The 19,204-nt window shown below is 38.1% G+C and overlaps 1 protein-coding gene across 5 annotated transcripts in view; it reads right to left on the bottom strand.

Annotated features, from left to right (window-relative positions):
• The window catches only part of PKP4 (plakophilin 4), a 231,775-nt gene that overhangs the window by 73,869 nt on the left and 138,702 nt on the right, over positions 1-19,204 (bottom strand). For all 5 annotated transcript variants that reach the window (XM_003795963.2, XM_003795964.2, XM_012808991.1 and 2 more), the window contains one exon: positions 3,683-3,717. In XM_003795963.2, coding sequence (XP_003796011.1) covers positions 3,683-3,717 — 35 coding nt within the window. The remainder of the gene's footprint in view (positions 1-3,682; positions 3,718-19,204) is intronic.

Here is a 19,204-nt window from a genome sequence, read left to right as displayed (position 1 = left end):
GGGCCCGGGCTGGGAATTCGAACCTGCCACCTTAGGTGTATGTGGCTGGCGCCTTAGCCGCTTGAGCCACAGGCGCCGAGCCGTAATTTCCTCTTATAGAGTCTCCCCCGGTTGTAAGTGTTCATAGTTACATATCTCCACTCGTGATATGTAAATTCACCTCATTTAAACCTGCAGCTCTTAAGAGGGCAAGGATGTTTGCTTTAAACATGGACAACTAGGTACTAGACAAGTGTTTAGGCTCTTATTTCCGGAATGAATTAATCATGCAGTATTATAGATGAACTTATAGAATTTTATATCAAGTGGCATATGTTTATGACATAGTATAACATGAAAAAACCTGGCAAACCAATATAACTGCCTATATAGTATGTTCCCAATTTTGCTTAAAAGGAAAAAAAAAAGTAACACACATAAATGCATAGAAAAAGACTAAGTGAAGATAATGATTATAGGTAATTTTAATTTCTTTTTATACTTTCCTGTATTTTCCAAATATCTTCTCACAGGTATATAATCAGGAGGAAAATTAGTTTTAAAAAGTTTTTTAAAAGTGAATATATAGACAGCTGGTAAAGTTAAAATAAAACAAGAACTAAAACTGAAAATTAACCAAAGGAAAAAAGATATAATGGCTGCTGGGGAAATGTAAATCAAAACTACAATGATACACTACTTCACAGCCACGGGAATAGATATAGCAAGTATTGGAGAGGATATAGAAAAATCAGTGTACTTATTTTCTACTGGTAGAAATTTCGCAGTTACTCTGGAAACTAATTTAGTTGCTGGAGTTAACAGTTAAACCCAGTGATTCCACTATTAGACGCTTCAGAGGCATGAAATCATGCAACTGAACTTGTACACGAGTGTTTACAGATGCATTATTCATAACAGCCCAAAGTAGAAACAACCTAAATGTCCAGGGAGGAATGGGTAAATGTGTCATGTCCATACAACGGAATGTTATTCAGATGTAAAGAGGAATGAATTACTGATACATGTTGCAACAGAGATAAATCTGGGAAACACTGTGGTAAGTAGAAGCAGCCAGTCACAAAGGACCACATGTTGTATGAATATTTAACTGGGAAGTCCAGAATAGGCAAATCCATAAAGATAGAAAGATCAGTAGCTGCCTAAGACTGGTAGGTTTGGGGAAAGAATGGAGGTGGCTGCTAATTGGTATGTGGTTTCTTTTAGGAGCGATGAAGATGTTATAAAATTGACTGTGGTGATGGATGCACAACTCTAAATATACTAAAAATCATGAAAGTGGACTCTTTAAATGGGTAAACTGTAAGGTAGGTGTGGATCATCTCTCGGTAAGGCAATTATTATGAAGAAATTTAAATTATATGTTAAATATAAGGAAAGAAAAAGCTATAGAGGAAAGGAAAAAATTAAGTTCACAAGCTTCTGTGCCAAATTTGCAATATGGCAGACAGACTTACAACTCTGTAGTAAATGTACCATTAGGCTTAAAAACAATTTTTTTAAAAAAAGTCCTATTAGGCTGTAAAGATTTTAAGTGCATTGCGGGGTAAGAATCCAAAAAAGATCTTGGGATTTTTAAAAAACTTATGAATTCTTAGTGTATGCTTTTTTCCAAAATATATATTTTGTTACTAAATAAAAATAATTGCCCCACTTACTCATTAAGTACATATATATATTTTATTATTAAGTATATTTTTCATACCTGCTAAAATTTGGGCACTGAGGTGGAAGAAGATACTTTCTAAGGGCTTAGAATTTCGTTATGAAGCTAATATATTACACACAAATATTCTCATGACGGTTCAAATCCGCATGTATTATTCACTCAGGTGGTGAATTATCTAGGGTCTACCAACCACAAGGTCCTTGGAATACTCTAGTGAACAGGGCAGTGGTGGCTCCTGGCCCCAGCAATGCCCTTGAATTCTGTGACCCAGTGAGGAAAGAACACTGCCTCTCAACCGACTCCTCTCGTGAGCCCTGGTCAGATTTCAGCTCACCCGCTAGTTACCTCCCACGAATAAACAGCTGCAGCTTTCTCCTGGCACTGCTACCCTCCTGAGTCTCAGCCTTGCTTTCTCTAACTCAGTTGTCCTTTATCCATTGCACAATGGCCCATGTCTGAATCAAATAATAAATTATTAGTATGCATGGATCTATCAGTTTAACAGAAGTGTTTTTCCTCACATCTGGGGTTACTTTCTTCAGTAACCCTATTTCTACATGCTTTTTGCTGTCATCATTTGCTATGCTTTAATCACTTCGAATCCAACGCATGCAGCATTGTAGTCCCAAGCACCACTCTGACACTGGCTCTCTGTTTTGATTTTCCAGATTTTTTTTTTTTTTTTTTTGAGACAGAGCCTCAAGCTGTCCCCCTGGGTGGAGTGCCGTGACATCACAGCTCACAGCAACTTCCAATTCCTGGTCTCTGGCCTCAGCCTTCCAAGTAGCTGGGACTACAGGCGCTCGCCACAACGCCCGGCTATTTTTCGGTTGCAGCCGTCACTGTTGTTTTTGGTGGGCTTGGGCTGGATTCAAACCTACCACCTTAGGTGTATGTGGCTGGCGCCTTAGCCACTTGAGCCACAGGCGCTGAGCCTCCAGATTGTTTTAATGGGACCACTTTCTTCCCAGACTCAAAACTTCAGTTATCAGCGTCTATCTCCCACCCCCAAACCATCCTCGGAATCCTTCAGAATCACCTAGTTGGATGATCTCAGACAACAAATTCTGCAATCAGCTTTGAATTGCTCTCTCTTGCCACTAACTCTCCCTCCCACCAGTTCACAGCTCTGGTGTTTCTCCTGAGGAATGTTTAAATTGAGACCTTTTGTTACAAGAATTTTCAGAGTCTGCCTATAACTAATGCAGGGTTCAAAGTCCCTGGTACTTATGAATCTGTAATTTGACCCAATCCAGCACATTGACCTTTGCACGTTTTACCATCTGCCAAACCAGTTTTTAATGTTCCCCAGTGACATCTTTGCTGTCTCTTGGGTCCAATGTATATCTCCATACAGCCTTGGCACTCTTGGAGCCTGATGTTCCAGGCCCACCTTCTCTGCAGAGCTATCTCGGAAGTGGGCTATCCACATAGAACGTTTCTCACATACTACTTATTTGTTAAGCACATTCTTGGAATTAAACTGCTGTTTCTAAGTCTTATTGTTAGGTAGCACTGTAATGATCTCTGCCTAATCACAGTTTGAGTAAACAAACTATTCTCGGAAATAGATTCTTTGTAAAACAGCAGAGTTCCCTATGTGTACTATGAACAGCATAAGAACCCTGGTACCAGGTAAATTCAGATACTGAGCATTTGGTGAGCATCTCCTCAACTCGAGCCTTGTTTGAAAAATGCCAAAGTATTTAGATACCAAGGCCTGTTCTAGCATTATAACATTGTTGGCATAAACCTTTACAGTGTCTGCTCCATCCCCATGGACAGGGGATGTGTGTGCTGTGCTGTCACTGCTCTGTGATGTGTACAGTGACTGGCACATGGCCTGAGGGCCCAGTAAACATTTATGGGATACAGACTGAGTCTGAAGACATCAAATATTTGTGAAAGTGGCAGTTGCTCTCCTTAATGTAATCATCTTTCATATGTGATGAATTTAGGATAAATTTATCTTTATAAAGAGACTACTTTTTATGTAATAAAAAAAAATCATACCTGTTGATCTCCAAGGAAATGACTTCTCAGTTGAGCTAGATAAAAAGAAGGAAAAGGGAACATTTATTTCTTTTGTCATAAAATTTAACTGTGGACCTGTTTTGCATATAAACATTTAACTTCTATGTTAAATTATATAAAGCATAAAAACTTCAGTTTGAAATGACTTTTCTAAGTTAATTTTTAGGCAGCATTTAACATTCTACATAAATTTTTGACATAACTGTATTTCTACTTAGCAATTGAGGCAAATTATGAAGTGACATAAAATTCATCTTGAATAAGAGAAATAAAACATCATAATTAGGTATGAGATTCATGTTATTTATATGATATGATGTTTTTTGTGATAATATGAAAAGTATCTATACAATATATACATGAAAAAGAACCAAGAAGGCTGTTATATGATGTTTTTTGTGATAGTATTAAAACTATCTATATAACATATACAATGAAAAAGACCCAAGGAGGCTGTTAAGTACTTCTTGTTTTTAAAAGAAGCTATTAAGTCCTACAATAGACATACATATTGAGTCAGTTTTGAATTGAATGTTGCTTTATAAAATTTCCATCACAGAATTTTACATTGAGAATATAAGGTTTTACAAGCTTGTGGATTATAATAATCATATTGTTAAACTGTCTATACTATCCATAGCAATCTGCAGATTCAGTGTAATCCCCATCAAAATACCGATGATATTCTTCACAGAAATAGACAAAAATAATCCTAAAATTTATATGGAACCACAAAAGACCCCAAATAGCCAAAGTCATCCTGCACAAAAAAGAACAAAACTGAAGGAATCATATGACCTCACTGCAAATTTCACTCCAGAGCTGTAGTAACCAAAACAACGAGTACCGGCATAAAAACAGACATAGACCAAAGGAACCGACTAGAGAACCCCAAATAAATCCACACGTCTATAGTGAACTTATCTTCAGCAAAGGTGCTAAGAACATACAGTGGGGAAAGGGCAGTCTCTTAAATAAAAGGTGCTGGAAAACCCAGATGTCCACTTATCTCTTGCCATATAAAAGAACCAAATCAAAATGGATTAAAGACTTAAATCTAAGACCCCAAACTATGAAACTTCTAAAAGATAACATTGGGGAACGCTTCAGGACATTGGTCTGGGCACAGACTGTATACCCAAAGCACATGCAACCAAAGCAAAACTGGACAAAAGGAATCACATCGAGCTAAGCAGCTTCAGCACAGGACAGAGACACCTCACAGAATGGAAGAAAATGTGTGCAAACTACCTGTCTGACAAGGGATTAATGACTGGACTGTAAAAGGTGCTTCAAGGACTAACATGATGGCTGTAATCTTAGTACTCTAGGAGGCCAAGGTCGGAGGATCACTTGAACTCAGGAGTTCATGACTAGCTCGAGTGAGGGTGAGACCTCATCTTCACTAAAAGTAGTATAACTAGCTAGACACCATGGTGAGCACCTGTAGTCCTAGGTACTCAGAAGGATGGGGCAGGAGGATTGTCTGAACCCAGGACTTTGAGGTTGCTGTGAGCTAGGCAAACACTCTTGCCTGAGCAACAAAGTGAAACTCTGCCCCCTTCCCCAAAGAGAACAATAGGAAAAAAATCAAATAATGTGATTAAAAAATGTGGAAAGGAACTGAATAAACATTTCTAAAAAAAGGACATAAAAAGTGGTCAATAGGTATATACACATTATTAGTCATCAGAGAAATGTAGATCAAAACTGCAATGAGCTATCATCTCACCCGTTTAAAGGGCTTTTATCAAAAAGCCAAAGCGGCCATGGGCTTGGAGCACATAAAGGGAAGAACTATAGCTCTTTAGTACTTTAGTTCTGTGGCTCTAAGATCTTAAGTTGTTGATCCCCTGGTATTTTCACTGAGTTATTAAGTGGTTAATGAAACTCTTGCTGGTTGAAAATCCTAGATTTAGTACGAACTCTCCGAAATTCACTGGCGTGTGTGTGATTTTCCTTTTCCTCATCACTGGCTCAGCAGTTCACATTCCAGGACCTTGAGCTAGCTGGAAGCAGAAGAGACACGTTCTTTCCCAATGAATGGAGTCAATCAGTCAAAGCTAATCTCTTCCAGTGCTCTGGTTATATTGCTTTATCTGATTTCAAAAGGGACTGATAGGAAAAAAGTGAACATTTAGCCCAGTATCAGTAATAGGACATTTGTCTTGTTCCTGAGGGTAGGTTGTTACCATCTTGTGGCTCTAAAGCTGGTTCTCTACAACGAATTTTAATTTCTCTGGAATCTGTTTTTGTTATTTCGCCCTATTATTTAAATTAGTTTTCTAGGCACTGAGCTTAATATCACTGCAGTGTTCTCTCAAAATGGGATTTTATGTCAATATTATAATATATGGTAAAATATGTGGTATATGCCATCTCAAGTTTCTTGGGACTGTCAGGAAAGTTTATTATCTTCTGAGTTTAAAACTTATATAAACTTTAAAGAAATACCTTACAAGATTTTTTATCCTCAAAACTAAATCATAGAATATAATTCTGGCTAATTGCCCAAACTGGGCCAGGGTTGTGGCTGTTCTTCTCGTCTTTTTATTATTAAGTGCCTAGCTTATTTCTGGGCAGAGCAGTTTATCATTGTGAAATATAAAGGGTTTTCCATTGTTCTGAAAGATCAGGTGTGTATATACATATAATCAGTTATTACTTAGTTCAAAGCAGGCCAAATTATTCTCTCCTAGCCTTGGTAGGAAGTTCTAGCAGCCTTTTGTCTAACAATCGGGCAAACAGTATTTTTGCTGCTGAAAAGGCTTTTGGTCACCAAAATACAATAGAGTATTCCTAGGTGAAGGCATTGTGAAGCCTCAGTTAAAATCACTTTTCCCTCCTCAAGGTAAAAGATATAAATAATTAGAAAAACAAGCTAAAAATGAGGATCAAAAATAAGCAGAACATTCTATGGTGTATTTTGAAGATCACATGTTCAGCCCAATTACCTTCACACTAAATTCTACAGTTCCACATAATACCTGGCCATTATATGTTATTCAGAACAGTCTATTTCCCCTTGAACTACTCACTTTAAATGACTCTCAAATGGTTCGCTACTTTAGGATTCAGGGATTGGACAAATACAGACAATGTTGACATGCTTTTGGTCCTTGAGCACAACCCACTTTTATTACAGTGGTTAGAGGCAGCTTCATGTTAGACACGCAGACTTACTCCCTCCTACCTCCTTCTCTCTCTCCACCAACTATTCCTAGAAACACTTCCCCAACTTTTACTGAATGTCTACAATGTGTCTACAGGCACCATGCCCACAGATGACTCCATCCTGGTTCCTTTTCACTTCTCTTCTGAAGATGCCAAGCAGCTTGTGTTCTAGGAGCTTCCACTGGAATGTGAAAGGGATTTTAAAATACATACAGGAACTGACTCATCCGTGATAACTTTGTTTCAATGGGAAGATGTATTCATAATTTTTAATAACTTAACTACCAACAATCTTTTAGAACAAAATCCATTCATTAGCTCGGGACTATCTGATCAGACAGTCTGACAGCACACTCAAAAGCGAGCTCAATAAGCAAATTAACAAATCAAAACAATTCATTTTAATGGGAAAAGTATCAGTTTTGTTTTCAGAAAGACACTATGCTTTCATCATAATATTATGTGAAAATGTGTAGTAAATCACTGTAAACTTGTAAAATTAATTTTTTTAAATCCAGATACAAGTAGATGGGAAAATAACTTTAAAGGATATTTATGGCTGTGCAATGTCTTTGAAAAATCTGTGTATCTTGGTATTTACCCATATTATGCCTTAGAAAATTACTTGTTCAAACTCCCCTGAAGACAGAGGGCAGGCCAGGGAGCGAAGGTCCACAGGAAGCTACACATGTAGATAGCAGTTGTGCCGTGAACATTTCCAGTGGACACAGTGGTGGCAGTAGGCGCTGCTCCTGGACATCTCCCTAGATTCAGAATCTGGCTCTCTGGCTTTCCTAGTGTTTCTGTGAGTTGACAATGGCTTTTAATAAAGTCCTTTTCTGCTTATGCAAGCCAGCGAGGATTCTATTGCTTGCAAACAAAAATCCTGACTGATGTTATCATAAAACTAACAAACACAAATGGGTCCTCTGAGAAGCAGCCCAGCCTCACTTCTTAACCACAGGGTTTATTTCCAATAGCACACTGAATATAGAACACACTTCATGTTCAACACGTTGAAATTCTTTCCCCCTAGACTGACTCCTGTTTAGGTACCCCCACTTAAAATAACTAGTCACTCAAGGTAAAGAGCAGGCAGTCATTTTACTGTTTGTTCTTACACTAAGTGTGTAAGCTCCAGGAGGGCATCAAAGTCTACCCTACTCACAGATGTAGTGCCAGAACCCATGGTAATATCTGGCATGTGGCTACCACTCAAATGTCATCCAAAAAGCCATGGTTTGAATCCATCTTTACTACCCGTGACATGGCTCGGCCCTGCACTTCTCATCTTCTTTTGGTGGATCATTCTTCCGTCTCTCTCCTAACTGGTCTGCCCGGCTTTTATTTCTCATCCTTTTGGGCTCTCTTCCATGCTGCTGCTACAGTGATTTTTTAAAGTCTCAAATCTGATGTCACTCTCCTGCTGCTAATGCGCAACAGATCCCAGAGGATAGAACGCAAACATCTTAGCATGGCAGAGATTCAAACATCTGAGCATGGCACAGAAGGCCCTCCACCACCTGGCTCTTTCTCGTTTGCCCTTTCCCACACAAACCTACATTCTAGGCACTTGTAATTACTTGCCGTTGCCTCACACGCCACGCTGTTTTCACACTTTCGGTGCTATTCTGGGGGGTAGTAGAATATGCAGGAACAGAGTGTGAAGATTCTTTCAGAATTATACAAATTCTAGGATGGCATATGCAGGTACCATGTTATACACATACACATATATGTTATACACACGCACATATATATAATGCCCCAAACACTGAAGTTTATTACCTTCACTTTGTATTTCAGAAAACGTTTTACTTAAGTAAGTTAATACCCAATTTCCTCCTGATTCTTCTGTCTGACATGAGACGTGCTGCTCCAGTGGACACCAATGAGTGAACGCCAGGAGAGGGGACTGCACAGAGCCAGGTGGAGCACCATGGTAGCTCTGCCACACCAGTTCCCTCACTTCTCTCCTGTCTACATGGGGCCCCTTCCATCACTAGTGCATACAGACCATCATTAGTTTCCTATATAAGATGCAGTGAGTTGGGGCAGGATCCAAAAATTACTTGTCTGTTGAAAAAGAACCAGGTCTCTGCCTGAGATTAGAATATGGTTAAGCTATAAAATTTACTGCTTTATTTCATTAAAAAAAATCATTTTGTTAAGAAATTTTATATGTACATGTAGAATCCAAATAAATAGCTTAAAAAGTTAACCACAACAAATAACAAAATGAATTTTATTGTACTGACTGGGAGGAATCCCTTGGGTAAATTATTCTAGATGCTGTTTTATTTATGAACAGAACGTAGGTGTGTTTCACTGCTGGTCACCTTCTCCTTGATCACCACCAATCTTAATTCCAAAATGGGGTTGAGGAGAGCTGGTCATTTTTTCCTTCATGTCGAGAATGTGCCCAGTAATTTATTTCCAATTCGCACTTTTCCCATGATTGTCACGGCAGTATTTCTTTACTCATCCATTCCTACTGGCAGAACACAGCCTTTTTGAGGGTGAAGCCAGTGTATTATCCGTTCTACCTGGATCTAAGCAGAGACGAGCACTGAGAAGGATGATTGAAAATAACAGCTGACTCAACTCTTTGAGTGTTTCTGTCTTAAGGTTGATGCTCTGTAATCTTAGAAATTCTTTCAATCATTCTACAGAGGAGTCAGATTCCTTTTTTGATTTTGACTCTTTCTGTACCTTACAGAACAAATGCTTACATATATATCAGACGTCCATCGAATGTATGCATTTGACAAATATTTGCAGATCATCCACTGAGTGCCAGACATTGCTACAGGCTGGAAATAAAACAGTGAGAAGCAAAACCTACAAGGGAGGCCCTGGATATAAAAATTGCAGGTCCTCGTTGTGAGTTGCATGTAGACGCATTCACATAGCTATTAAAAATAAAGGTGTGAAATACTTTTTTTGAACAAACAACAAGACCTAACTCTGCTTCTACTCATCTACTAAAAGAAGGTAAATTGGTATTGGGAGGACCCATTTAGTAACTTGAACACGAAGTCTCTGGTGGAAGAGGTATGGAGCAAAATTAAATTTATTGCTGTGCGGTAGAGTTCACCTCAATGCTTACAGCTCAAAGATTATAAGGGGCTAGAAAAAAGCCACCAACAACCATCAACACAATCTGCTACATGTGTGAGTACATCTGACATTCCCTCTGTGTCATGACAATCTCTTCAGATGTTGTTCAAATCACCCCAAATAAACAGCTCTATATGATCTATTTATTTCACTATCACACCACAGTCTTTCATAATATTCTTCATGTAATTCTTAGGTTTTCTTTTATTAAATAGAGGTAATTAATAGATAAGCACTCGGTGATCTTATGTATATTAACCTTTACTATGAAAATGCTTAAAAATGCATTTGTACATTGTTGGTCTGATTTTTCTCACCTTTTACCCTTAGGTTTCCTATCAGTTTTACTATTTTGAGCTCTAATCCTTAGTTCCAGGTTCCATGCACAAGTCTGTATTTTTTGTGCACATAACATATTAACTCTTTCCCCCCACTTTGGAGACTGGGTTTAAATAACTCTGTTACCCAGGCTAGAGTGCACTGATATCATCATTGCTCACAACAACCTCAAACTCTTAGGCTCAAGTGATCCTCCTGCCTCAGTGTCCGGTAGCTGGGACTACAGGTGCACATCAACAAGCCCACCTAACTTTTCCTATTTTCGGTACAGACCGGGATCTTGCCTTTGTTCAGGCTGCTCTTAAACTCCTGGCCTCAAAAGATCTTCCCACCTAGCCGCTGCATATATTAACTCCTGAAGTAGAGAAACAAACAAACAAACAAACAAAAAAAACAACTGGCCACATGTCTACAGATGAAAACTCTTAAAAGCTTGAGTAAATAAATTCCAAACTGCATTTCTTTCTCTATTAATTCATTGCTGACTTAACTCAATTTATTATTTGTTGCTCATTTAAAAACCTATCCTTCAACTTTTTCAAGTGCCATTGGTGGACTTTATTATTCTACTAACCAGAGTTACTCAATTAGCAAATGTGTACCTTTTCTGGATTCTAAATACATTTTTTTTTTTTTTTTTGAGACAGAGCCTCAAGCTGTCCCCCTGGGTAGAGTGCTATGGCATTATAGCTCACAGCAACCTCCAACTCCTGGGCTCAAGCGAGTCTCCTGCCTCTGCCTCCCAAGTAGCTGGGACCACAGGCGCCCGCCACAACGCCCGGCTATTTTTTTTTTTGGTTGCAGCCGTCATTGTTGTTTGGCAGGTCCGGGCTGGGGATTCGAACCTGCCACCTTAGGTGTACGTGGCTGGCGCCTTAGCCGGTTGAGCTATAGGCGCCGAGCCCTAAATACATTTTGAAAAGTACTGGCAACTCAATTGGTTCTTTACGATTGTCTTTGTAATCCAGTGCCTTAACACCTGTAGTATTTATGTCTATTTTTAAATTGATTCCAAGGTCTATTTCTCAAAAGAAGGGGGGAACTGGGTTTGACTGCATTTTTTCATTTTTTGTAATGAACTCACATTGCAATTACTTAGCACCTTGTTAGTCCCAAGGCACTGCAAATTCTAATGAACTGCTCTGGAATGCTCTAGGACCAGGAAGCTGGGCTCCCTATTTCCCTAGTTACTCCATATTTCCAATTACGCATCTGGGATTTCCCCCCCGAATCTGGCAAAATAACTACTAATGATTTTGAAGGTTTAGCTTTACTTGAGTGTTACAGGATAAATTTAAAATGAACAACCTTAACTGTGTAACACAGTCTACTGAACACTTAAATTTCTTCATTAATTAGAAATGAAATCTTTAATTATGATAAGGAGATGCATACTTTCTTAAACACAATACACTAAGTTTTCATAATCTTCTATACTTTAAAAAAAATTCTATCTAATATTGCTTTGGCTTTCCTTTTAATTAGTACATTTCAAATTTTGCTTGGACTCTTTTTTAATGCATTTGTAAAGTATATAAAATAGCCCTTAGTTTCCTGTGACTTCTTATTTAGGTAAAGCTCATTCTGTGCTTCAGCTTTCTCAAGTACTCTTGAATTTATGCTGAGAAGGCAGTTTTTTTAATGCAATGCCTTTGGAAGTCCCAGGTCTTATAAGCACTTACTTAGTGGGCAGTTCAAATTTCTCCTTACTCTGACCCTCAACACAGAATGTCCTTTAGCTCATCCTATAACATGGAAGAAGTGGAGTCTAGAAGACTGAGATGGAGGAGATAGAGGTCTTCCTAATGCTATAAACCTTCCTAAAACTCATACCACCTACCAATAGGGAACCGCTATGTTACACACAACTAGCTTTATTTTTCCTGTTTGAGAAACAGGTATCTCATCTGTTACTCTTACTTAGCTAAGGACTGACCAAGAAGTGAATCCTTAACATTAGAGATGTGCTCTTCGTCTTACTGACAGATAACTAGAGTGGTTGGCCAAAACTAAACAATATATCATCATGATTTTTCCCTAAACAGGTGTGAAAGCTTTTCATCCTTCCACTAAGCTACCTTAGCAAAGACAGGAAGGCCGATATGTAAAACGGACAAGAAAGGTGAACTGCTCTACCTGGCTGACAAAGAAGAGGGGAGTGGAAGGCAAACAGGTATCTTTACCCACTACATTCATTATTGTCCCAAGGGGCTCTAGAGGAGGACCCATGTTTGAAAAAATCCCTAGCCTAGGCAGTAAGGATTTCTTCTGAAAGCAATCCTTCTTGGTATTTAACTACATTTCTCGGAAACCTCTTCCAAATTTACTAAGGGTCGATTTACAATCAATCTCAACAAAAATAAATACGAAATCTCTTCTTCTAAATTCATGCTTTTTCACGGAATGAGTCTCCCTTTGCTATGCTATCAGACCCTGGGCAATTCTCTATTGGATGGAGACTGATTTCTTTCCTCCTGAGGATGGAACACGTATGAATTCTTCTTGGCTTTTCATCTGGATAGCCATTAGTCACTTCTCTTCCTAAGGCTAGTCCCAAGATCTCAGCAGCCAGGAAAAGAGCAAATGTGACAAGAGGCCCATAATTGCAGTTTAGTTATTTTAGGTGTGTTATGACTTTGGCCCTGAAAATGGTACATGTCCATAATTTGAACTAAATAAGCCATACAAAGTAGATATGGCAAACAGTCTCTTTTCATGATTATATAAGGCGAGGGTGATACTGAAATTACAGAAAAGAAAGAGCACTTGAATCAAAAATGATGCTCTTCATGTGGGATATCGCTGTCCTGACACATTGGCAACAGGACATGAGTTGTCCTCCTGACAGGGATCTGTTTCCATTCACCTCAACTCTAGGCCCAATCATTGGTGTGAACAGCAGAATAAGCAAATGAAATGGCTGTAGGAAGGCAGGCCTGATACTTCACGGAATGTGAGAAAGGGCAAAGGCTACCGACTCCCCTATTTCCCTCTAAGACTTTAGCTGAAAAGCCTGGCCATGCTCTGAGAATGTGCTTTTATGATTTCAGTCTTAAAAAAATCATGAGCAGCAGGGACAGCAAAGTGTGGCACAAAAGTACAGTCCTGTTTTCCAGAGGCTGCTAGCAAGTTTGTGTAAAATGTATGCCCATTTTTGGTTTCATTTGTGGCCCTATTTTGTTCTCACCTGGTTTTCTCAATTCTTTATCCCACTTTTCGCTCATGCTACTCTACCATATTATAACAGCTACCTAAAGTGCATTTCAGGAGAAGGTAAAATATTGTGACCAATCCCCCAAAGAGAAAATTACTTATGTGATGCAGCAAAAACATTAAAGGAACAAGAAATATAATTCAAGTAACCTTCACGCGGACTGGAGGTGAACACACATCAGATGATGTTAAATATTCTTTGACAAAAGCATTTTGTGTTAGTACTTTGAATCTATGAATAAAAGATTCAAAAGACCATATGGGAGGGGGAAGATCAAAAGGATGTAGTAGTACTAGACAAAAGTGAGACAAACAGTTCCCTCTGGTGTCTCCATAAATTATACAGGAAACATCTTCTGCGTAAGCCCATTCCACAACAGGTGTCCCAGCTCGTCAAAGTAGAAATCCAAATAGAAGGGTTTTCTAACATTTCAGTTGATACTTGAAAGCAACTAAGATGAAAAGAGTTACACGGCTGAGAACAACACGAGCTTTTCTTCCTAAACATTCTGCCTTAACCTAGGATCCTATTTAGGCAAGGGTCAGCCATGACATAGATAAGGTACTGAGTATTGTTTGTGACCATGGTCTGTGAAATGCTATTGTTGCCTTCACTTCTATTCTTCCAAAACCCTTCAAAAGAATAGAAATAGAAATAATTTTTTAAAAGAAAAATTTAAAATAGAAAAGAGCACACAAATATATCCTTTTTTTCCAGACTTGCACAAAGTCATCTAAATCTTATACTTTTAAATAAAGCAGGTGTAAGAATAAGAAAAGGATCCTGTTTTTGTACTTGCTCTTCGTGGGACTGAGTGCAGCACTGACACAGGACTGAGCTATAAAGATCTGTAGGAGGAAATACACCAGCATCTAAAATCCTTAAAAATTCCTAAGTATAAATAGCTTTTAAAATGACATACAATTTAATTGTGTACAAAGGATTTAAAATACCTAGAAAAGTCTACATAAAACTTTACTTAAAAGGAATTTTAAGATACCATACGCCTAAATTTTTGATTAAGAATTTATTTCCCCAATCATTTGCCCTGTTTAGATACTCAAAAGCAAATGATTTATTCATATACAATTCTTTGCTACCCATATAAAGGTACTACCAAATTTGGTATGTGTCTAAAGAATGATACCATTTTCTCTAGTGATTACCCAGAATATTAATTTTTAATTTTTATAAACAAGAAAGTTTCTTTAATTTTCAGAAAAATTTTAGTCTCATTACGAATGTAAAAAGAAGGAACATAATGTATTTCTTCAATTTCTGCTTTGCTTTTTAAAAAGCTTTGCCACTGCAACAGCGTTTTTAGCTCTTGATTCATGGACATGCACCACAAATCACTGTTTCAGTGCTGAAGGATGAAAGAACTCACATGTGGGACAGATCACAGACCTGGGATCATCAGTAACTGTCCTGCAAAAGGAGCAGGCCCATAAGGACACATGTACCACGGAACATACACTTTGTTTCTACGCAGTCAGACAGCTGGAACCTAGAAAAGTGGTTCTAGAATGCTTTACATCCCTCCTAAAAACTCGCATGGATCCCGAATTTGTCCCATACCCCTAACCTTCCACCCTTATTTCCTTCTCTTCTCTATTTACCCCTCATACACAAATGTGTGTGATTACCTAACTACTGAATAGAGAAATGAAGCAGAAGAAAGCCTATTAGAAAGAACAGGAAGGAATGAGGATAAGGATAGTGAGCAGTCAGGGTAACATCCTCAAAGCAACATCCTTGGTATAGCCAGTGATCCATAAACTCTGTTCAGTGGTTGACCAGACACAATCCAGGGCGAACGGGCAAGGTGAGTGATTAGTCAAGACTGTGTTAAATTTCTAGCTTTAATACCCAACATTCTTCTTTAGAGAACTATAAATGCAAAGAGGAATGCTAGTGTCCAGCATGACAGGAAGTGGCGGACTCATTTAATCTTTCATTCTCTTATTTTTCTCTCTTCCCCATTCATTGCCACAATGAGTCAATATTATTGATGGGAAAGATTTATGGAGAATATGGACCATGTTGTGTAAATTCATAATCTACACAATTTAAAAATTAGGACTAATAAGTGACCTTCATTTAAGTTTTTAAATATATTCACACAAATTTTAAGAAATAGAACCATATTAGTTTTATAAAATTGAAACAAATAACGCAAATTTTTATAACACAATTTCAATCATAAAATCATCTAACATTTGCAAATTTTTTATGATGCAACATTTAAAACGTATGTGATAAAACTAAGTAGCAAACCTCCTGTGTATTTATTACCCAGTTCAATAAAAAAGTGAACATGTGGGTGGTGCCTGTGGCTCAAGGAGGAGGGCGCTGGCCCCATATACTGGAGGTGGCGGGTTCAAACCCAGCCCCGGCCAAAAACTGCAAAAAAATAAAAGCGAACATGTGGTCAAACTTATTTCATCTTCATCTTCCTTCGTCCACTATTTTCTCTACATTACTGGATTATTCTGAAATGAGCTCAGATATCACTCCAGTAATAAATAACTTTAAAAGAACATAACTAGAATATTATCATATCAAAAAATTAATAGTAAAATCCTATGTATCAACAGATTTCCAATCAGTATTCGCCTTTCCTGCTTCAAATTAAAAATGGTTGGTTTCAATCAGGACAAAAAGTAGGTCTCCATGTTGCATTCGGCTGCTAGGTCTCTAAAAATATCTTTTAATACATAGTGATATATAGCTTCCCCTTCCTTTCCTTTCCCCCACCCCCACTTGAAACCATTTCATTTGCCTTGCAGAATTCCAGCCTGGATCTAATTAATGCATTAGCACAGTATCATTTGACATGTTCCTTTGTCTCTTGTATTTCCCATAAACTGCCACTGATATCTAGATGCTGAAGCAATTGGGGGGCAAAAATATGTCATGGTGATACTATGTACTTCCCACTGTATCGTATCAGGTGACCAGTTCCTAGCTGTCTCCCTTTTTACCATATTACATGAGACAGATCAGTGGGTTCAGGTGCTGTCCGCTTGATCTACTCACTGTGAAATTTCCCTCTACTTTTCCAGCGAATGATTCTGTTAGCCATTAATGATTACTGGTTTAGATTCATTGTTTTGTTAGTGGGTGCAACATTCCCCCAGGATTTTAACTTTCAGACTTCCTGTTGATGTACCACTCGGCTCAATAATATAATTGCTGCCCTTGTTTTATGCTCATAAGAAATACGATACAGTAATGTTTCATTTAATATTTACAAATAGGTCTCTACTGAAAAGTACTTTGCTAATGCTGCTCAGAAAAGAAAAAAAAAATTCTATATTTCGTATTGCTTAAGCACTGATTCTTGTATCGTAGCTGATAATTTTACTTGAATTTTCTCTGTCAGCCCCATTATTAACAATATAACTAAAAGTGCGAGGTAGATCAACCTCTAATTTACTCGGACTAAAGCAAAAACAACACATCATAGGATCCTAAAATAATTGGCTGTCATTTGTTCTTCTCCAATTTTTAAAAAAAAAATAAGGCTAGAAGAATTAATCATGCACCCACACTCTAAGAACATTCTTCCTTGGATTATAAGCAGTCCATTAATAGAAACATTTGATGGTAGCTAAAACGTGTAAGTGTTTAATAAGAGATTTTTTAAAGCTATGAAAACCTGTAGTCTCCACACTTTTTTCTTCTTCAGTTAAGGAGTGTTTTTTTCTACCTATTTAATTGTCGAGTAACACAACAGCAGAACAGAAAAATCATGCAAAAACAGATTAGATTGATTTGTTATTAAATACACTGTGAAGCCTCAGGGAAGACAGCTAAAACAACAGTTCAGATACCACAAAGTCTGGCAAACTTGTCACGTCTCTCCCCACCCCCCTACCCCCCAGCAGATGTGCCATGTAAATTTTTACAGCAAGCTGATCAGCTGCTGAAAACATACTAATGGATGGCCCTTACTTTTACGTAAGATAATCATAATTCCAATTTTCTTTTCCATTCTAAAAGGTTGTTTAGTGGTGCCCAGAGACAAAACCAGGAGTGGAGAACTTCACGCCAGCTTTCTTAAAAGGGACAGGGATCCACTGGGTAGGGCAAAGATGGTATCTACTCCAGGGGTAGTTGGAGACCCCTTTTACAGGGGGTTGTAAGGGGTAGGACAATTTTACAGCTTACTGGAGGATTTGGGTTTGCTAGGGGGCTTGGGCATGAATTTCTGGGGTGGGGCCAGGTAGGCTCTTTGTGGTCTTTGTTGGGTGTAGTTAGTGTACGGCCATGTTAGGCACCTCCTTCATGTATATCATTTGATTCGAGCTGTACAGGGTAGTTCTCTGAAGGATTAAGGAAGCATCTCACTGCACACGCCTTTTAATGGTAAAGAGAATGATGAGTTTAACACCAACCTTCCTTTATTTATCAGGAAGATTAACGTTATTAGATGAAGGAATAATAGTTTCCTCCTGAAATAACTGACTGCAGAAAGTACATTCAGGGTAATATGTTTTTCAAGGCTGTTTTCTATACTTTCTGAATTAATATTTACATGACTTCTTGTATTTGTGAATAACCAGTAATAGAAATAGCAGCCACTTCAGAGTTACCAGATAGCAGAGAGAAAATAGTAGTGGAGGTGGAGCTGGTGAGGGTTTTACTGTTGTCTCTGCTCAGCAAACACAGATTTACATTTGGAGGGGTAGAGTGGCAAGATGGAGGTATGTGGGGTACTCAAGTCTTCCCAAACCACTTCTTGACACCCCTGTGGAAAACCAATAGAAAAACACTACCTTTAGGAGAAAATGCCATCAATAATCAAAACCAAATCAAACCACACACCACCACCAAGACCAGTCATGACACTCTGTTGAGTAGTAAGAAGGTTACAGGCACCAGCCTTCTACTACAGGTGCTCAACAGCCATCCTTCTCTTCTCTGCACTGTAACTACAGAAGTACTTTATCTAAGGATATGATAATCAAAGATAGCAAAAGAAGGCCTCTGGGACAGAACCAGGGCAGTTAATGCAATTGGATCAATCCAGCACGACTGGCAAAATTAAACATAATAAACTAAAGGCTTGTATTTTATGCTGCTGCCGCTAAGGCACTTTGTCAAATGGTTAGTTCTGTCCAATGTCCTGTCCTGCTAGAATGGAAATTCCTAGGCTTTTCTACCTTTTTATCTCTAGAAAAAAAAAAAGGTTCAATGAATTTAGGAATGACATCGTAAATATCTGCACAAAAATATAAATGTAGAGCCAATAAAAACATGGAAATAGAAACAGAAAGCAATGTTAATAGCATCTGTTTGGGTTTCACCTACCCTAAATTGCAGGTTTCAATCATTTGGGATCTGTCATAACATAGAGAAGTTTTTTTTTTTTCCCTCCTATATACTTTAGAATATGAATACTAAAAGATTCATATTCTAAAAATAGATGAGTATGGATACTTTGTGCTATGATGTCCTAGGATCTGTACTATTTTAAGAAATACATCCCAGAGTTATTTTAGCTTTAAAAAACTAGTGATGGAACCAAAAAGAATAAGTCATTAGAAAAATGACCAAGAGGAAACTGAAAGGGACCATATCCAACCCTGCTAGTAGTCAAGAAAATGCAGGGTAAGACTGGATAACATTAAATGTGAAAAAAAAAAAAA

Source organism: Otolemur garnettii, unplaced genomic scaffold (assembly GCF_000181295.1).
Source record: "Otolemur garnettii isolate 467f Iridium unplaced genomic scaffold, OtoGar3 scaffold00098, whole genome shotgun sequence".
Taxonomy (NCBI): Eukaryota; Metazoa; Chordata; class Mammalia; order Primates; family Galagidae; genus Otolemur; species Otolemur garnettii.
Note: the sequence above shows the minus strand (reverse complement) of the source record. Positions and strands in the feature narration are given on the sequence as shown.